General features: G+C 42.7%; 1 protein-coding gene across 5 annotated transcripts in view; it reads left to right on the top strand.

Moving 5' to 3' along the window:
* The window catches only part of TCF20 (transcription factor 20), a 189,043-nt gene that overhangs the window by 157,413 nt on the left and 9,778 nt on the right, over positions 1-21,852 (top strand). For all 5 annotated transcript variants that reach the window (XM_067698289.1, XM_067698294.1, XM_067698291.1 and 2 more), the window contains one exon: positions 16,530-16,623. In XM_067698289.1, coding sequence (XP_067554390.1) covers positions 16,530-16,623 — 94 coding nt within the window. The remainder of the gene's footprint in view (positions 1-16,529; positions 16,624-21,852) is intronic.

The following is a 21,852-nucleotide window of genomic DNA, read 5'->3' as shown; positions in this document are numbered from 1 at the left end:
CAGAGTAAGTAGCTTTTAGAGCAGGGGCCACTTGTGTCCTCTCCTCATCAGAGTCCTGCTGCACAGATGCTGGAAGGGCTCCCCTTCCACTGTGCCTGCCAAGTGAGGGTCCCGCCACTTACGCCACACACACCTAGGGCTCACGAGACACATCTCAGACCCCCGTGGCTGTAGCTTATCACCAAGTCCTATTGGTTTTATCTCCAGGTCTCTAAGTGCAGCCTCTTGTATGCACTTCCACCCCCCAAACCCCCGTACCCAAACTCTTCTGTGACATGCCTCACCCAACAACAGGCCATCTTTGACCCCACATTCCTGCTCACCAGCTCTCTGCGCCTTCAGAATCCTGCCCCACTGTGTCAGCTCTCCACACCCTGAGTGCTTGTTCCTGCAAGGCAGTTTGTTCCTTCTGCCCTGACATCTGAATGCTTTCCTGACCTGCCTCACTAGGTCAGGGATACTACCTCTAAGCTCTAAAGTACTATTTACCTCTTAACACATCACAGTTTTGGTGTCTTACCTACAGACCATTCCATAAGTTCCCCAGTGGCAGACTTTTGATCTTCAGTTCAGCCCCCTTGCCTGGCACATAGGCAGGTAAAATTGGTTGAATGAATAAGAAGGAAAGATGATTACGTTTCTGAAGTTGATACCATTTAAGAAAACTTAAATATCAAGGCAAAGACCACCGAGAATCAAAGGCACTTTGATCATATGGTCTCTTACAACCTTTAGAGAAACCAGGATATTAGAGGGAAAGATAAGGAATAGAGAAAACTTGAGCCGACACAGACCAAACTAATTGGGTTCTTATTAATTTTCTTCTAGCCCATGTCTCCATTTTCTCGACTTTGCAGTTCTATGCTGTAGACTCAGAATTGACGTGTTAATAAGGCAAATTAAAAGTCCCAAGAACAGCTCATTAGGAAATCAAAATCCTTTCTTCATTTTCAGTAGGATAACTTGTATTTCGTGATTCTGTAAAGAAGCACCAGCCTGGCTTTTTACTGTTAACCAGTGGTTACTCACCTTCACCTATCATGGAGGCACAACAGATGCCTTACTTCCAGTGCACCTAACGTGTGAAAGTCCAGATTTGTAAAATAGCAACAACAAAAAAAGAGATGGGATAGAATCTTCTAGAGAAAAGACACCCTTCCCCAGCTGCATCTTAGACCTAATAAGTTTTCATTATTTGTTTGCTGAATGGTAAAGTGAACAAATCCATCGTAGAAAGGCATGTGCACTCTGAATGTATTCTTCATGTGCTCAAGGTTGTGGGTAAATTCTGGCCTCCTCTGTTTGGCAGATGAAGTACAGAAAAACAAGAAAGGACATTGTTAATGAAGAAAAAAAGTCCTTTAATCCCAAACCTTGTAGCCTAATTCAAAGCATCAAAACTTCAGTGTAAACCCATCTGCAAGTACAAAGACAGTAGGAAGGGAATTCAGGGAACAGGCTTTTTCCTCGTGGATCGAAACAGAGGCCAGGGATGCAGCTGGGAGACGCTGCCAGAACAGCCGCACTTAGATTTTGACCTTGGTCATGCTGTCATGCGTTTTGTTCCACTTCCAGGGCCAGTCACCCCTCAACTCCCACTGAGCCACAAAGACATTTTTTATATGTTTATAATGTGGTTTGAAAAGCTTTCCCAAAGAAGCTAATATTTTTCAGGGTCAGCAGCAGAACCACTTTTTGACTGGGGTTTTTATGGGAGGAAAATGGGAATCTAAATGAGTAATTTTATCCCAGATTTTTATATCTAAAAGATGACAGTTGGATTAAAGAAAGTTGTGCATGTGTGTTTCCTCTCCTGGTTTTGAGGGGAAGCAGATGACTCTATCCTGGAGGCAGAGAAGATGAGCCGCTAGGCTCTGGGTGTGTTGTGAGGAACCGTGCCACCGGCTGGGTCTCGGCCCCTCATCGTGAGGGGTCCAGAAGCAGAGGTGGAAATTATTGTAGATTATCCTAACGTGAGTGAGGGGTTGCATAACAAGGGTGGGGACAGGCTGGGAGAACTGTGGCTAGGAGCACGTGGCAGGTGACACTGGTGCAGACAACCTGAGTCAGCGTCATCAAACAGGCAGGGGCAGTACCTACAGGGCACAGCAGGCCAGCCCGCAGGGCCCTTTTCCTCACTCTGGTTTTGCTCAGCTTTGGACGCTTTTGACCCCCTGCTAGTGTTTAATTTGTACTCGATTGTTTTTATTCCTTGTTTGTTTGTTAAATTTTATTATTATTTATTTTTGGCTGTGTTGGGTCTTTCTTGCTGTGCGCAGGCTTTCTCTAGTTGCAGAGAGCGGGGGTTACTCTTCACTGCAGTGCGCGGGCTTCTCATTGCGGTGGCTTCTCTTGTTGCGGAGCACGGGCTCTAGGCCTGTGGGCTTCAGTAGTTGTGGTTCACGGGCTCTGGAGCGCAGGCTCAGTAGTTGTGGCGCACGGGCTTAGTTGCTCTGCGGCATGTGGGATCTTCCCAGACCTGGGCTTGAACCCCGTGTCCCCTGCATTGGCAGGTGGATTCTTAACCACTGTGCCTCCAGGGAAGCCTCTCCTTGTTTATTTAAAACCTTTCCTTCCAATGCAAAAGTGCTTCACAAAACATTAAAAATACTTCCCATTAATCTGTATTGTTCAAGGATAGAATTAGGAGGGGAAATAAAATGAAAGTAATAGTGAGTAGTAGCTAAGAGATGCAGTGTTCAGAGATTTGGCCAAGAGCTGTCCATACAACTCCCTCAGAGGTGAAATACTGTTGAAACACACACAGCAACTCGAATTACAAAAAGACTGACAGCAGATGCTCAGGACCACCCAGGGTCTGCTTGTTTCAGCCAGTATTCTAAAGGAAAAAAATTAGTTCCAAAAAACAATTTTTAAACTTAGTTTGTCTTAATTTAATAGAATCTACTTGGTATGTGTTTTCTAATTTTGACATCAGTAACTGCCAAAAATATGACACATTATAGGGACTTCCCTGGCAGTCCAGTGGTTAAGACTCTGTGCTTACACTGCAGGGGGGCACGGGTTTGATCCCTGGTCATGGACCTAAGATTCTGCTTCCCGCATGGTGTGGCCAAAAAAAAAGGCATGTAAGCCCTAACAATTATATAACTCTTTCTAGTTTATGAAACACTCTCACAGTTATTTCGAACAACTTTATGAGGAAGGAAAACAAAGTTGACCCTTGAACAGCACGGGGATTAATCCGAGTATAACTGATAGGTCAGCTCTCCATACCCTCGGTTCCTCCACTTTTGCAGATTCGACCAACCACGGACTGTGTACTACTGTAGTGTTTACTATTGAAAAGCATCCACGTATAAGACCCAGCAGTTCAAACCTGAGTTGTTCAAGGGTCAGCTGTATTGTTAGCCCCATTTTGCAGATGATAAAATTGATGTGACTTTTTTGGCTTTCATGCAAGAGCTGACACCCTCAGGTTCTCTTTCCATTGGCCCCTGTGCTGCTTCACACGAGCGTAGTATTTACATTAGACCATCCATGTTTATTCTGAAAAGCCAGTCAGACCGGGAGCTTTTGTCTTGAGGCACAGTTAGCCGTTAGCCAGTGAATGCTGCTGACACGACTGATGGCATTTAAACTAGTATCATCATAATTTTTTAAGATTTAATGGTTTTTCTGGAACAGCTATGGGACATAGATGCTACTTTAAAATATATACTTCTCGTAGCACTGAGTAAATGGTTGTGGAAGGACTGACTGGGTGTCTCTCCCCGCTGAGGGGGTCTCTGAAGCCTTAGTGGTGCTCTGGGCTGTGGTGTGGGCTCCAGAGGCTGGTGCCAATCCCTTCTTCCAGGTCTTGAGAATGGCAAACAGCAGCAGAACTTTCCAGCTGGTCTCGTGAGCTTTCAGGGGACATAAAGAGATTAACTCTAAGGAAGCAAGAACCCAAAACATAGAGGGTTTTATATGTATTGCTTTGGCCAACACCTTGAAGTGCTCTTGAAAGAAAATCGACAGGGTGCGGAGTTGCCTCAAAGAAAGCTGCTCCCAGGGCAGCTCTACCTGTAAAGGGGGCAGCTCTTTACAGGTAGACTGTGTCGCTGCCACGTGGCTGGAGTAGACCGCTCGGGCGGCAGAGGCTTCTGTCCTAGATATGGAAGGCATAATTAAAAGGAAAAGGAAGATCTTGCTGGTGGCCAAAAATTAACACATACCTTGTTCCACATGTTCCATGCTCTACTAGCACCAGCTTTTAAACTCATGTTGAAGAGTATTCTCGTTAGTTATCTCCACGTTCTCAAGTGTGTCAGGCATCGCGTTCATTCCATCAGCCCACATTTACAGTTCCTACAGTGTGCCGGGCCCTGAGGATACAAAAATGAGTCTTGCAGTTTGGGGGGTGTGGAGGGTGGACAGTCATGAAAAAGTTAATACTGTAAGCACGAGCAAAAGTGTGTGCAGTGCTGGCTAAAAGCCATCTTGGGCACAGTAGTGGCAACGTCTGTGATCTTTAAAGCTCTAACGGAACTGATCATCATCAACACTAACAATACCCTGACCCAAATGCTTCAGTGCACTGAGGCTGCTCAGAGATGCTCGTTAAGCAGAGCGACTATTCAGGTCGCCGTTACATCTCATAGGAAAGACATTCCTGTAAATGAAGAGGCATGCAAAATTCTCCCTCAGAGCTTCCTTTGGATATGAACTAAACTGCTTTTAGGTGATTCGGCTCCAGCAATTTGCCACCTCCAGTATTTCCCAAGATTTACAGTATCAAGAAATGCACAGTGGCTTAAAAATAACCTTTATTCCCCCCTAAATAAACGAAAGATTCACTGTTGAGATGATTGGACCGTTGCTTGTTGTAAAAAGTACTTTGATTTAGAAACCATGATTGAAAAGTCCCACTGTGTGTCTCACTTGTGTGGGGAACAGTATTGTGTGGACTTCTCTCTCCTGGAGATAAATATCATTAAACTTGTAACACAGTGGCGTCAAAAACAAAGGACATTTAGCTGTACAGTGACTTCATTAAATTATTTGCACTATGGGAGAGTGGTAGTATACATAGTTTCTTCAGGTAAAAACTAAAGAACAAAAAATCCAGTTGGAAATGGTACTGGCCTGGGTATTGATTTTAGGATAGAAGGGGTGAATAGAAACAGAAGCTATTATACAGGTAAGTTTTTATATTGTCTTTGGCACCTGGCATGTAGGAAGTACTTTTCAAATGTTGGATAGTTGAGTAAATGAAGGGGACTAGAAGGCAGCACAGTGTGGTATAAAGAATGGTTGAACCTTGGGGTTCAGAAGAAAAGAGGCTTTAGTTCTAAGTTCTGGTACTTCTAGTTATGGGATCTTCAGCAGGTCACCTTGCTTCTAGCCTCTTTTTGAACCAGAAAAAAAAAATGTGTTGAAGACAGACCCAGTGTCCCTTCCAGTTGCAGTGTCACTAATCTGATGCCAGACAAGCCTGATGCCTAATAAAGAGTGAGTGAAATTGTGGGGGTTTCCATGAGGGAGAAGCTTGTTACACTGAGGGATGTAACAGGAAAATGAACGGTCCCTTCTCTTACTGTGAGATTCTCAGGAAATCCCCACTTACTAGATTTCTATCACTGCTGTAACATATTACCACAAACTCAGTGGCTGAAAACACACACTTGTTATCTTACAGTTCAGATTAAGGCATCAGCAGGGCTGTGTTCCTTTCTGGAGGCTCTAGGGAAGAATTTTTCTTGTCTTTTCCAACTTCTACATTCTTGGCTCATGGCCTCGTCCTCCATCTTCATATCCAGCAGTGTTGCATCTCTCTGACCCTGCTTTCATCATTACATCTCCCTAAAGCCTGCAGCTCTGATACTTCTGGGAGAGGTTTTTTACTTTATGGAACCATGTGATTAGATTGGGGCCACCTGATAATCCAGCTTACCCTCCCCATCTGCACAGTCCCATTGCTGTGAGGCAAAGATTCTGAGGATGAAGTTGGACATCTTTGACATCTTTGGGAGTCAGTTCTGCCTATCATGCCCCACTGTCTACATTAGTCTGCCGGGGACAGAAGTATAATGGCGAAAGCACTAAATGGCTCCCAGGAATTCTGAAATCCTACCTCAGCCAGTCATAGCATCTCTCTGGGTCTTTGTTTTTCCTCATCTAAAAAGTTGGGGAGTTGACGGGACTTCCCTGGTGGTCCAGTGGTTAAGTCTCCGCGCTCCCAATGCAGGGGGCCAGGGTTCGATGACTGGTTCGGGAACTAAGATCCCACATACCGCAACTAAGCCCGCACACTGCACTAGAGAAGCCCGCATGCCACGATGAAGAACCAGTGCAGCCAAAATAAAATTAATTAATTTTTAAAAGTTGGGGGGTTGAAATTGGACCAGTGGTTCTCAAACTGTATTGGAGCATCAGAATTGCCTGGAGATTTGTTGCACATTGACATGGGGCTTGAGAATTTGGATTTCTTTATCTTTTAAATTCTTTTATTGTGCTGAAATACACTTAACATAAAATTTACCATCTTAACTGTTTTTTTTTTTTTTTTTTTTTTTTGTGGTACACGGGCCTGTCACTGTTGTGGCCTCTCCTGTTGCAGAGCACAGGCTCCGGACGCGCAGGCTCAACAGCCATGGCTCATGGGCCCAGCCGCTCCGCGGCATGTGGGATCTTCCCAGACCAGGGCACGAACCTGCGTCCCCTGCATCAGCAGGCAGTCTCTCAACCACTGTGCCACCAGGGAAGCCCCTTAACTGTTTTTTTGTTGTTTGTTTTTTTATTGAAGTATAGTTGATTTACAATATCATGTTAGTTTCAGGTGTACAGCACAGTGATTCAGTTATACATATATATATATATATATATATATATTCTTTTCCAGATTTTTTTTCCTTATAGATTATTACAAAATATTGAATATAGTTCCCTGTGCTATACAGTAGATCCTCGTTGTTTATCTATTTTGTATATAGTATGTGTATATGTTAATCCCAACGTCCTTTTTTATCCCTCCCCACCCCCCCTTTCCCCTTTGGTAACTGTGAGTTTTGGAAATAAGTTCACTTTTATCTTCTTTTTTTTTTTTCTTTGAAGATTCTACATATAAGCGATATCATACGATATTTGTCTGTCTCTGTCTGGTTCACTTCACTTAGTATGGTAATCTCTAGGTCCGTCCATGTTACTGCAAATGGCATTATTTCATTATTTTCTATGCCTGAGAATATTCCATTTTGTATACATACCACATCTTTATCAAGTCATCTGTTGATGAGCATTTAGGTTGCTTCCATGTCTTGGCTATTGTAAATAGTGCTGCAGTGAACATTGGGGTGCATGTATCTTTTTGAATTATAGTTTTCTCCAGATATATGCCCAGGAGTGGGATTGCAGGATCATATGGTAACTCTGTTTTTAGCTTTTTAAGGAACCTCCATACCGTTCTCCATAGTGACTGTATCAATATATATTCCCACCAGCAGTACAAGAGGGTTCTTTTTTCTCCACACCCTCTCCAGCATTTATTATTTATAGACTTTTTTATGATGGCCATTCTGGCCAGAGTGAGGTGGTACCTCAGTGTAGTTTTGATTTGCATTTCTCTAATAATGATGTTGAGCATCTTTTCATGTACCTGTTGACCATCTATACGTCTTCTTTGGAGAAATGTCTATTTAGATCTTCTGCCCATTTTTTGATTGGGTTGTTTGGTTTTTTGATATTGAGCTGTATGAGCTGTTTGTATATTTTGGAAATCCCTTGTCAGTCACATTGTTCGCAAATATTTTCTCCCATTCTGTAGGTTGTCTTTTCATTTTGTTTATGGTCTCCTTTGCTGTGTAAAAGCTTTTAAGTTTAATTTGGTCCCATTTGTTTATTTTTGTTTTTATTTCCATTACTCTAGGAGGCAGATCCAAAAAGATAGTGCTGTGATTTATGTCAAAGAGTGTTCTGCCTATGTTTTCCTCTAGTGTAGTTTTATAGTATCCAGTCTTACATTTAGGTCTTTAATCCAGTTTGAGTTTATTCTTGTATATGGTGTTAGAGAATGTTCTAATTTCATTCTTCTACATGGTAGCTGTCCAGTTTTCCCAGCACCACTTAGTGAAGAGACTGTCTTTTTTCCATTCTATATTCTTGCCTCCTTTGTCGTAGATTAATTGACCATAGGTACATGGGTTTATTTCTGGGCTTTCTATCCTGTTCCATTGATCTATATGTCTGTTTTTGGTCCAGTACAGTACTGTTTTGATTACTGTAGCTTTGTAGTATAGTCTGAAGTCAGGGAGCCTGATTCCTCCAGCTCCATTTTTCTTTCTCAAGATTGCTTTGGCTGTTCAGGCTATTTGTATTTCCATACAAATTTAAAATTTTTTTGTTCTAGTTTTTGGTAAAATGCCATTGGTAATTGGATAGGGATTGCATTGACTCCGTAGGCTGACTTGGATAGTATAGTCATTTTAGCAATATTGATTATTCCAATCCGAGAAAGCAGTATATCTTACCATCTCTTTGTGTCGTCTTCAATATCTTTCATAAGCATCTTACAGTTTTCAGAGTACAGGTCTTTTGCCTCCTTAGGTAGGCTTTTTCCTAGGTATTTTGTTCTTTTTCTTTTTTTTTTTGGCTGTGCCATGAAGCATGTGAGATTTTGTAGTTCCTTGACCAGGGATCAAACCCGTGTCCCTGAGGTGGAAGCGTGGCATCCTAACCACTGGACCGCCAGGGAATTCCCTATTTTATTCTTTTTGATGAGATGATAAATGAGGTTGTTTCCTTAATTTCTCTTTCTGATCTTTTGTTATCAGTGTATAGAAATGCAGTAGATTTCCGTGTATTAATTTTGTATCCTGCAGCTTTACTGAATTCATTGATGAGCTCTCGTAGTTTTCTGTTAGCATCTTTAGATTTTCTATGTATAGTATATCATCTGCAAACAGTGACAGTTTTACTTTTCCAGTTTGGATTCCTTCTGTTTCTTTTTCTTCTTTGATTGCTGTGGCTAGGACTTCCAAAACTATGTTGAATAAAAGTGGCAAGAGTGGGCATCCTTGTCTTGTTCCTGATCTTAGAGGAAATGCTTTCAGCTTTTCACCATTGAGTATGATGTTAGTAGCTGTAGGTTTAACCGTTTTTAAGTATTGAGTTGGCCAAAAGGTTTGTTTGTTTCCGTAAGATGGCTCTAGTAGCGCTTGGTTGTCTTTAACTTCCTTCGAAACAGTTTTGTTAGATTGTATCATGACAGCTATTGCATCAGAATGGATTTAAAAAATGACATCAAAATTGGTGAATTTTTGTGTAGCCATTTTAATATTGAAGATGGAAGAAAACAACATTTTGGGCATATTATGCTTTGTTATTTCAAGAAAGGTAAAAACCCAACTGAAACGCAAAAAAAGATCTGTGCAGTGTATGGAGAGGGTGCTGTGACTGATCGAACGTGTCAAAAGTGGTCTGCAAAGTTCCGTGCTGGAGATTTCTCACAAGACGATGCTCCAGGGTCAGGTAGACCAGTTGAAGTTGATAGGAATCAAATTGAGACTTTAATTTTGAACAATCAACGTTATACCACGCGGGAGATAGCCAACATACTCAAAATATCCAAATCAAGCATTGAAAATCATTTGCACCAGCTTGATTATGTTAATTGCTTTGATGTTTGGGTTCCACATAAGTTAAGCGAAAAAAACCTTCTTGACCATATTTCCACATGCGATTTTCTATTTAAATGTAATGAAAACATTCTATTTTTAAAACAAATTGTGACAGGCGATGAAAAGTAGATACTGTACAATAATGTGGAATGGAAGAGATCGTGGGGCAAGCGAAATGAACCACCACCAACCACACCAAAGAAGTTGTATATGGTGGGATTGGAAGGGAGTCCTCTATTATGAGCTCCTGCCGGAAAACCAAACAATTAATTCCAACAAGTACTGCTCCTAATTAGACCAACTGAAAGCAGCACTCGACGAAAAGCATCCGGAATTAGTCAACAGAAAATGCATAATCTTCCATCAGGATAGCGCAAGACCGCATGTTTCTTTGCTGACCAGGCAAAAACTGTTACAGCTTGGCTGGGAAGTTCTGATTCATCCACTGTATTCACCAGACATTGCACCTTCGGATTTCCATTTATTTCCGTCTTTACAAAATTCTCTTAATGGAAAAAATTTCAGTTTCCTGGAAGACTGTAAAAGGCACCTGGAACAGTTCTTTGCTCAAAAAGATAAAAAGTTTTGGGAAGATGGAATTACAAAGTTGCCTGAATAATGGCAGAAGATAGTGGAACAAAAGGGTGCATTTGTTGTTCGATAAAGTTCTTGTTGAAAATGAAAAATGTGTCTTTTATTTTTACTTAAAAACCGAAGGCACTTTTTTGCCAACCCAATACATAGTTTTAATTACATAGTGGTATTAAATACCTTCACATTGTTGTGTAACCATCACCACCATATGTCCCTATAACTGTTTTCATCTTGTAAAACTGAAACTCTAGGGCTTCCGTAGTGGCACAGTGGTTAAGAATCCGCCTGCCAATGCAGGGGACACGGGTTCCAGCCCTGGTCTGGGAAGATCCCACACGCCGCGGAGCAACTAAGCCCGTGGGCCACAACTACTGAGCCTGCACTCTAGAGCCCGGGAGCCACAAATACTAAGTCCGTGTGCTTCAACTACTGAAGCCCGCACGCCTAGAGCCTGTGCTCTGCAACAAGAGAAGCCACCACAATGAGAAGCCCTCACACCGCAACAAAAAGTAGCCCCCACTCGCCGCAACTAGAGAAAGCCCACGCACAGCAATGAAGACCCAACGCAGCCAAAAATAAATAAATAAGTTAATATAAAAAAAAATCTGTGTGCAGGTTTAAAAAAAAAACCGAAACTCTATACCCATTAAATAAGACTCCACACTTTCTCCTCCCTCCATACCATGGCAGCCACCATTATACTATGATTAAATTATTCTAGATACCTCATATAAGTTGAGTCATATAGTATTTGTTTTTTGCTGACTAGCTTATTTAACTTAGCACAGTGTCCTCAAGGTTGTAGCATGTGTCAGAATTTCCTTCCTTTTTAAGAGTGAAAAATATTCCATTGTATGCATATACCGTATTTCGCTTAGCCGTTCATCCGTCGATGGACACTTGAGTTGCTTCCACATATTAGCTATTGTGAATAATGCTGCTGTGAACATGGGTGTACAAATATTTTTCATACTCTTCTTTCATGTTGGTGGGATATATGTGCAAAAGTGGACTTGCTGTATTATATGATAATTCTATTTTTAATTTTTTGAAGAACTGCCATACTGTTTTCCATAGTGTTTGTACCATTTTACATTCCCACCAGTAGTGCCCAAGTGTTCCAGTTTCTCCTCATCCTCACCAACACTGTTCTTTTCTGTTTGATAGTAGTTATTTTAATGGGTGTGAAGTGGTATCTCATTTTCGTTTTGATTTGCATTTCCCTAATGATGAGTGATGTTGAACATTTTTTCCTTTGTTTATTGGCCATTTGTATATCTCCTTTGGAGAAGTGTCTATTCAAGTCCTTTGCCCATTGTTGAAATGGGTTGGGTTTTTTGTTTTGGTTGGGGTTTTTGTTGTTGTTGTTGTTATTTGGTGGAGTCTTAGGAGTTCTCTGTATATTCTGGATATTAATCCCTTATCAGATATATGATTTTCAAGTAGTTTCTCCCATCCTGTATGTTATCTTTTTACTCTGTTGCTAGTGTATTTTGATGCGCAACATTTTAAAATTTTCATGAAGTCCAATTTGTCTACTTTTTGTTATGTGGGCCTTTTGGTGTCATAACCAAAAAATCATTGCCAAATCCAATGTCATGAAACTTTTGTTTCATGTTTTCTTCTAAGAGTTTTATTGTTTTAGGTCTTACATTTAGGTCGTTGGTCCTTTGTTAGTTGATTTTTATATATGCTGTTAGGTAAGGGTCCAACTTCATTCTTTTGCGTGTGGATATCCAGTTTTCCCGGCACCATTTGTTGAAAAGACTGTCCTTTCCCCATTGGATGATCTTGGCACCCTTTTCAAAAATCATTTAACCATATACGGAAGGGTTTATTTCTGGGCTCTCTATTCTATTCCATTGGTCTATATCTCTGTATTTATGTCAGTGCTACACTGTTGACTACTGTAGCTTTGTAGTAAGCTTTGAAATCAGAAGTATGGGTCCTCCGGCATTGTTCTTTATCAAGATTGTTTTGGCTATTCATGTTCCCTTAATATTCCACATGGGAATTACCTGCCGGTCTAAAGGTTAGGACTCTGTGCTTTTACTGCCAAGGGCCTGGGTTCGATCCCTAGTTGGGGAACTAAGATCCTGCAAGCTGTGCGGCACAACCAAAAAAAAAAAAAAGATTCCATATAAATTTTAGGATAGGTTTTTCTATTTTTGCAAAAAACGTCATTGGGATTTGATAGATTGCATTGACTCTGTAAGGTCACCCTGTAGATCACTTTGTAAACATTTTAATAACAGTAAATTTTCTAATCCATGAGCATGGGATGTGTTGCCATTTATTCATGTCTTCTTTAATTTCTTTCAGCAGTGTTTTGTAGTTTTCATTGTACAAGTCTTTCACTTCCTTAGTTAATTCGTAAGTATTTTATTCTTTTTGATGCTACTGAGAATCAGAAATGCAACTGATTTTTCTGTGTTGACTTTGTATCCTGCTACTTTGCTGAATTCATTTATTAGTTCTAGCAAGGTATTTGTTTTTTGTTTTTTTTGTGATCTCTAGAGTTTTCTACATATAAGATCATATCTTCAAACAGAGATAATTTTACCTTTTTCTTTCCAGTTTGGACCCCTTTTATTTCTTTTGTTTTCTTAATTGTTATGGCTAGAATTTCCAGTACTATGGTGAATAGAAGTGGTGAAAGCAAGTGTCCTTGTTTGTTCCTCATCTTAAAAGAAACACCACTGGTCTTTCACCGTTGAGTATGATAATCCTTGTCGGTTTTTCATATACGTCTTTTGTTTCCTAGTTTGTTGAGTGTTTTTATCATAAAAGGTGTTAAATTTTGTCAAGTGTTTTTTCTGCATATAATGAGGTGATCATGCATGTAGTTATTTCCCTCATGCTGGTATTAGTATTAGTTCATTCTTAAATGTTTAGTAGAATTTACCAGTGAAGCCATCATCAGGTCCAAGGCTTTTCTTTTTCGGGAGCTTTTTGACTACTGATTCAATCTCCTTACTAATTATAGATCTATTCAAATCTTTATTTCTTTGTGATTTAATCTTGGTAGGTTTTGTGTTGCTGGAAATTTGTACATTTCATCTAGATTATCCAATTTGCTAGTGTACAGTTGCTCATAGTACTCTCTTATAATCCTTTTTATTTCTGTAGAATCAATAGTAATGTCCCCACTTGGGTTTTTCTCTACTATTCTCTGTCTGTTCTCTGTTTCATTTATTTTTGTTCTAATCCTTATTATTTCCTTCCTTCTGCTAGCTTTGGGTTTAGTTTGTTCTTCTTTTCGTAGTTCCTTAACTTGTATAGTTAGGTTGCCTGCCACTTGGCTGGGAGTGGGAGATGGGCAGAATTAACTGCTGTTTACCACCCACATCTCCCCTGGAAGTTGCAGGTCTTCAACAGACTCCAGAGCTCCAGAGCAGTTACATCAGACAGATTCTGCCAGTGCAGTTATTTTCCAGGTGTGGGGACAGATTCCCAGTGCTACTACTCTACAGTCTTCCCAGAATCCCAAAATTTGCATTTCGAACAAGTTCCCAGCTGATGCTGCTGGTCCAGGGACCACACTTTGAGAACCACTGACCTAAACTCTTTAAGGTCCTTTCTCTAAGGCCCTACCTAATAGGTCATACAGGGTCTTTCTCCTCTGGAAGTAATATAGTAAGTTAGTTGTGCTTTTTTAATTGAAAGAAGCATGCATCATTTTAGTGATGTGATTTCCTGGGGAGGGATGGGTTTGCTTTCTTGATGAGAAAAATGGGGCCTGTGGGCTGGTTCAGGGCAAGAAGCCCTCCCGGGGGCAGAGGGGTGTGTGTCGAGGTAGGAAGGAAATGGACAGTGTTCGGATCCGAGGGTGATGACAGGCCTGCTCCACAGGTGGCTGTTCGTCAGTCTGTGTCGTGTGTCTGGCACATGGTCATCTTGGGTCACATTTACGGAGCGCTTTTGATCCAGCCACTGTTGTAAGCCTGGATTAACACATTTAACCCTCACAATATCTCTGTGAGGTAGATCGTATTACCAGGTCCACGTTTGCAGCTTGAAGAAACAAAGTTTAGGACTTTGGCCAAGAACAACACAAAGATGGTCAGTGGTGGAATCACTTACCAGGGAGTTATTTAGGTTCCAGAGCCCACATCCTTAACCTTATACAGCAGGGCCTCAAGTACTAGGTCCCTTTCTGTATCAGTCAGGATATTTTGACTGCAAGTTACAAAATTAAACTAAAAAGTAATTTTTTTTTTTTTTTTTAAGAAAAGTGTCCTCCCCCTTAACAAGTCTGGAGATGGGATGGTCCTGGGGTTGGTTACTTTAGTGCTTAATCATGTCACAGAAATCCAGGTTCTCTCCATCCTGTCACTCTGCAGCCCTCAGCAGGTTGGGCTCTGTCTTCAGAGCTGTCCCCTTGTGGTGACGAGATGGTTGCTACAGATCTCACCATCCCCTTCTCACAGAGGTCGAGCGAGAAGATGACCTGTTCCTGCCTTTCTGTCTTGTGTCCTTGTTAAGAGAGCAAAACTTTCCCAGAAGTCCCTTTCCCTGCAGACTTCACTACCAGAAATGCTTGACACACCCATTCCTAAATGGCCACCACTGAGATTCACCCCCCAGGGGCGTGGGGAGGGCCTGGAGCATGAGTCCTCCGGATGGCTGACCGTTCGGGGCTCCTTTAGGAAGAAGGGGTGTAATGGGAATGGCTGTGGGTGACCACTGAGAAATTAGCCATGTTCATTCCCTCTGGTTGATGGTGAGACCTTTGTACTGAAGGTGCCCTGTGGCACTGATAAAAGCAGGTAAAGTCTAGGGCTGCCCGAGAAGCTGCCAACTGTCCTTGGTTTACTCTGGGCCAAGTAGTCTTTTGTTTCTTGGCAAGGGTATGAGGGCACATTATAAACATTTACTGGTTGTCGGCACCCAGAAGAATGTTGGTCTTCTAGGGCTGTCTTACAGCCCCGTTCCTGCTGCATTTGCCTCTGGAGGATGCCAGGCGTGGTCAGCTGGGATCAGCTCTGACCTGGAGCAGGTTACTTCCCCTTATGGTGCTTTAGGAACCTCATCTGTAGAGCGGGGATGTCACAGGGTAGTTATGAGGACCAAATGAGCCGCATCATTTGGGTGATGCCTGACGCATGATTCAGGGTGCGCATTGGGCTGTGCTGTTGCTGGCATCTGTGTGGTTTTCCATCAGCATCAGCATTAGGGAAGCTTGATCCAGCTCCCTGTCATCCTGCTCCTGCTGCTGTGAGTTGGAGGTGTTCATTCCATGGCACCGTCCAGGTGGGCCTCACTTCACTAGGTGAGGCATTCGTGACTGCTGCAGGCCTGCAAGCCACACAGACCCTGATAGGCTGACATCCCAGGCAAAAGAGAAAAGAGGGAAGGGTGCCCTTTGGTCACTTTGCCCCAGGAAGGGTATGTAGTATGTGTTGGGGAGCCATTTTCCACAAGTGTAACGGCTTATGGAGCACTTTTATTTTCCCTAGAATCAGGAATCTGATTCCCTAGAATCAGAATCTGTATCATTCAGGTAGCCTTAGCTGTGTGTCCTCGGCCACCAGAAGGGTCTGCATCTTTCCTCAGTAGGGCCAATGTGGTTTTTCCAAGTATGATTATTGTTGACAGGACACAGGACTGAGCGATCATGGCAGCCACATCACATGATAGAGATGTGCCCCACTTTACGAAAACCTGACCAAAGAAGGAGGAGCATCTCAATTACAGAATAATGTCTCAGCCAGAAATTCATGGCAGGTTTCCTAGTGCCTTTAAAATAGGATTTGTGTGTAAAAATACTGTTTGCACACAGGAGCCCATATTTTCTGAAAAGAGAAATATACTTGTATTGGGCATTTGGGATAAGCAGAATAAAAATAAAATCTTCTTACGAAAATAAAAACTAGAAACCAAATTCCACTTTTAATTCTAAAAGGTTTATATATAACTCTACTATCGTACCCTCTTCTCCTACCCCAGACTTCCACAACAGAAATAGATGGGCAAGATCTGTAGGCAGTTCACCATAGTGGTGAGGACTGAGGAAAGGACAGGCAGACTCACAGGCGGGTGGACAGTGGGCACACCAAGGGCAGGGCTGGGTGCCTGTGTTGTGCTGTTTGATTTATTTGTGAACATTTGTAAGGCCTGGCCTAAAACATTACTGCTGGATCCCTTGCATGGTGTGGTCAGTGAGTGGTGGTTAGAAATTGACAGCCTGTCCTGCTGCCAGACTTCTGTAACCGCAGAGACATGCGCTGAGGTCTGACCCACGGGGTCTGGGGAAGGCCTGGGGGAGAGGAGTGAGGTTGGGATGGTGACACGCCTGACTTCTTCCTTCCTTTCCAGAAATGTTCCCACTGCCAGGAGGCAGGCGCCACCTTGGGCTGCTACAACAAAGGCTGCTCCTTCCGTTACCATTACCCGTGTGCCATTGACGCAGGTAAGATGGGACCACAGACCCTTGTTCAGAGCATCCGAAGGGTAGGAAATAACATTTTGATTCTCTCTCCTTCATAGTTCTTTTTGTCTCTTCTGACCTTGTTCTGTTTGTAAATTCTGAAGGAATGCAGAGAAGATAATAAAAAGGAATTAAATGGGGTGATATTTTTTATAAATTTTATAATTCACAAAAGATTTACCTATTTAAGTGCACAATTAAATGATTTTTACCATTATATTCACAGAGTTGTGCAAGCACAATCACAATTAATTTTAGAGCATTTTCATCACGTCTTAAACTACTACCTTTTGGTGGTCTCTCTCCCTCACCCCCAGCCCCTGGCAACTACTAATCTACTTTCTATCTCTGTGGATTTGCCTTTTCTGGCCATTTCATGTAAATGGAATCACACAATATGTGGTCTTTGTGATGCGTTTCGTGTGACTTAGCTTCCTGTTTCTCTGGTTTATCCACATCGCAGCATGTGTCAGTACTTCATTGGTTTTATTTTCTAACAATATTTTATTGTAAGGATATACCACATTTTATCATTCTTCAGTTGATGCACGTTTAGGTTTTCCACTTTTGTATTATTATACAATAATAATACAAAATAATGCTGCTGTGAACATTCACAGACAAGTCCTTGTGTGGACTAAATGTTTTCATTTCTCTTGGGTATAAACCTAGGAGTGGAATTACTGGGTCATATGGTAACTCTGTGTTTAACTGTTTGAGGAACTGTCACACTGTCTTCCAAAGTGGCTGCACCATTTTACATCCCTCCAGCAGTGTGTGAGGGTTCCAGTTTCTCCACATCATCACCAACACTTGTTTTTATGTCTTTTTTATTATGGCCATCCCAGTGGGCAAGAAGTGGTATCTCATTGTGATTTGGGTTTGCACTTCCCTGACAGCTAATGATATTGAGCATCTTTGGTGAAGTTCAGTTTATCTGTTTTTCTTTTGCCACTTATGCTCTTTGTTGCTTGTTGCTTTTCTTATATTTAAGAAGCCATTGCATAATCCAAAATCACAAAGATTTATGCCTATGCTTTCTCCTAAGAGTTTTATAGTTTTAGCCCTTACACAGGTCTTTGATCCGTTTTGAGTTAATTTTTGTATGTGGTGTGAAGTAAGGGTCCAGTTCATTTCTTTCCATGTGGATTCCAGTTGTCCCAGCACCATTTGTAGAAAAGACTACTCTTTTCTCATTCGATGACCTTTGTCGAAAACCAGTTGACCATAGGTGTATGGACCTATTTCTGGACTCTCTCCAGTACCACACCGTCTTGTTTACTGTAGCTTTGTGGTAGATTTTGAAATTGGAAAGTGTGAATCCTCCGACTTCGTTCCTTTTTTTCAAGATTGTTTTGGGTATTCTGGGTCCTTTGCTGTTCTATATGAATTTTAGGATCAGCTTATCCATTTCTGAGGGGGGGGCGGGATTGCATTGAATCTGCAGATCAGGTTAGGGGTTGTCACCATCTTATAAAAAAAAAATAGTGTGTCCTCCAACCCATGATCATGGGGTGTCTGTCTTGCCATTTACTTCAGTTTTTAATTTCTTTCAACGGTGTTTTGTAATTTTCAGAGTACACATTTTGCATCTTTTTTGTTAAATTTATTCCTAAGTATTTTATTACTTTTGGTGTGGTTATAAATGGAATTGTTTTCTTAATTCCATTTTCAGATTGTTCACTGTGACTGTATAGAAATATAATTGATTTTGGTGTATTGATCTTGTATCCTGGAACTTTGCTCCACTCACTGATTAGTTCTGTTTTTTAGTGGATTTCTATATACAAGATGTGTCATCTGTGAGTAGATTGTTTTACTTCTTCCTTTCCAATCAGATGCCTTTTCTTTTCTTTGCCTAGTTGCCTGGCTAGACCTTCTAGATAATGCTGGATAGAAGTGGCAAGAGCTGGGACTTCCCTGGCAGTCCAGTGGTTAAGACTTCGCCTTCCAGTGCAGGGGGTGCGGTTCAATCCCTGATTGGGGAACTAGGATCCCACATACCTCGAGGCCAGAAAAACAAAACATAAAACAGAAGCAATATTGTAACAAATTCAATAAAGACTTTAAAAATGGTCCACAGCCAAAAAAAAAAAGAAGTGGCAAGAGCTGACATCCTTGTCTTGTTTCTGATCTATCATGATGATAGCTGTGGGCTTTTCATAGATGTTCTTGACGCAACTGAAGAGGTTCCTTTCTATTCCTAGTTTGTTGTGTGTTTTTATCGTGAACTGGTGTGGGGTTTTGTCAAACCTTTTTTCCAGGTCTCTGGAGATGATCAGAGCAGTGTTTTGCAGTGTAATAACTGTTGAAAGAAGGACACCTTTTGTCTGAGAAGTGCCATCCAATGAGCAATGCAGAAGACTGGAGTTCTGACTCAGAGCTTCAAGCAGCCTGGGAAATCCTCTTTCTTCCTCCTGACTTTTGGCTTTTTGTTGACTGTTTTCACCAGTTACTTTTTGAGCATCAGATGGGTCTGAGACCTTCACCTAGCAGGTTCTCATGCTTTCAGTCAGGATGGAGGAAGAGAAAATGGGAAGACAAACAAGAGTGCTCAAATGGCCTGGTGGCTGACCAGGTGATGGGAGCAGGTACAGAGGCATAAAGCACATGGAGTCGGATCCGACAGGCGTGGGAGGAATCTGAGTTCCTCTCGACCACCCTTCCTCCCAGCGCTCCTGACGTTTGCTTAAGTGTGTCCCCCTGCCTTTCACATCCTTCTCGTTGCCCCTCCTTTCCTCTTCCCTCTTTTCTTTCCAGGTTTCTGTAGGGGGTGCAGCTAAAAAGAACAAGAAAGGGAATTCCCTGGTGGTCCAGTGGTTAGGATTCCGGGCTTTCACTGCTGGGGGCCTGGATTTGATCCCTGGTCAGGAACTAAGATCCTGCCAAGCGACACAGTGTGACGAAAAAAAAGAAAGGTACAGAAAGATAACGCTTATGCCAAAGTTAGATTCTCATGAAAGTTTGTTTGCATGTGCTGAAGGGCAGCTGGTGGCCAGGGTGCCGTGTGACCAGAGGGATAAGTGGGCAGTAAGAAGAGAGCCTTGAGGGCTTCCCTGGTGGTGCAGTGGTTAAGAATCCGCCTGCCAGTGCAGGGGACACGGGTTCGAGCCATGGTCCGGGAAGAACCCACATGCCATGGAGCAACTAAGCCTGTGCGCCACAACTACTGAGCCTGTGCTCTAGAGCCCGTGAGCCACAATTACTGAGTCCGCGTGATACAACTACTGAAGCACAACTACTGAAGCCCGAGTGCCTAGAGCCCGTGCTCCGCAACAAGAGAAACCACCACAATGAGAAGCCCGCGCACCCCAACGAAGAGTAGCCTCCGCTCACCGCAACTAGAGAAAGCCCGCATGCAACAACGAAGACCCAACACAGCCATAAATAAATAAATAAATAAATTTATTACATAAAAAAAGAAGAGAGCCTTGAAATGTCAGTTCAGGGAGTTTGGGTTTCAGTCTGTCCCTTCCATCCTCTGTCCTCCTCTACATGTTTACTTGTTGAGTCTGAGCAGTAATTCACCCTGGGTCGTGGTCTGGCATGTTCTATAGAACAGCCATTAAATCCTTCTCTCTCAGAAGCCCAACCACTGCCTTTTCTCATTTTCATGATACCGCCCAGGGTTACCTCAGAACGTTTTGTTTCTTTTTCTAGTTAAGCTTCGTGATTTTTAATGAAGATGGTCAGGTTCTGGGTTTTCGGCAGTTGTGTGTAAGTCTTTTGTGGGGAATGCTGCAAGCATTGGCTTTCCCCGTCGGTGGGCGGTGAGAGGTGGTCTCCTGCATGGAGGCTCTGCCCAGCAGCCTGAGGTGAGCAGCAGGCAGGTGCCTCGTCCCCCCTGCGAGCGTGCTCCCTGTGTGCACACGGGGCACCTGCCTCCAGGTACAGTTTCTCCAGGGGTTGAGTGGAGTCGCTCGGTAGAACTTGCTGCAGTGAGGGAATGTTCTAGATCTGTACTCTCCAATACAGTAGCCACAAGCCATGTGTGACCATTGAGCGCTTGGAAGGTGGCTAGTGGGAATGAGGGACTGAGCTTTTTCTTTCGTTTAGACTCCCATGGCCGTGTGCAGCTGGCGGCTGGAACGCCCTGCTCTAGCCCAGGCTCTGGGGGTTCTTCGGGACAGGTACTGGGCTCTCCTCCCTCAAGTGGAGGCCCTCTAGCACGCACCGCCAGCAGGGAAGCAGGGCCTGCTCTACCAGCTGAGTGTTAGGAAGCAAAGGACTTTCTTGTCACTCTGTTTGAACCTGCCTTGCATGGCCTGCCCAGATAAGTTGGTAACGTCTCTGTTTGGCAGAAGTTGGTGGCCGAGTATCCAGGGAGAGGAAGGCTGTCTGGGTCGGGGCCTTGGCCCTCTGGCTTTGCTGTCCCAGCTGCTGCAAACTGCTCCTCCATGCGGAGCTGGGACCAAAGAAGCAGCTTAACAAGGTGACCGTGTCTTTGTTGGTCTCTTGGATGACCTGAGTCACAGTGACCCAAAGCCTGCACTGCTCTGTGTAGCTTGATGCTTGTATTTATCCCACACAGTCTTCTCAGGAATTCTGTTCTATATGTAATGGATCTTTGTATCCAGGAAAGGCATTCATTGATTGACTTTCTTTCTAGTTACAATAAAAGTAAGTCCCTGAGTTTGAGTCCCCCATCTCTGTATGGAGTAAGGAACAGTTTGGCATTTTCATCTCTGCCTTACTGTCAGCTGCCCAAACCTTAAAGAGCTGTTCATAACGAAGGGAAAACTTTTATCACCAGGGACATCTCCATGGAAACATGAGGATCTGTGGCTCCTGCAGCGTTTCCCCTTCCTAATAGTGATTGCACATTTGTGACATCACAGTTTGCTCTGTTGTGCTGCTTGTTATGTCACAGGCATAGGATTTGTCTCCAGGTGGGAGAGTGCAGTAATAAGAACATGAGTGCTGTTTAAAAAAAAAAAAAGATTTAATGTATTTAATGCAATAAGCCACAACAATTAATACCAAAGGAAAAAAGAGCTGTGGTAGCTCATTTATAATCCCACTGTGCATACAGAATCTTGCCTAGAGGGGCTTTTTCTTTTACCCTCATGAGGAAGCACAGCTGGGAATTTCACTTCTGTAGCCACCCTTCCAGCAGCATTTTAAAGCTGCTCTCTCCGCTGCTGACTTTGATCTTGCAGCAGTGGGTTCAGAGCCCCAGATGGGTCCTACGAAAGAACTGGTGGTCTGGCC

The sequence above is a fragment of the Pseudorca crassidens genome, chromosome 11 (assembly GCF_039906515.1).
Source record: "Pseudorca crassidens isolate mPseCra1 chromosome 11, mPseCra1.hap1, whole genome shotgun sequence".
NCBI classification, from domain to species: domain Eukaryota; kingdom Metazoa; phylum Chordata; class Mammalia; order Artiodactyla; family Delphinidae; genus Pseudorca; species Pseudorca crassidens.
The sequence above is the reverse complement of the archived record's forward strand: the minus strand, read 5'-3'. Positions and strand labels throughout refer to the sequence as shown.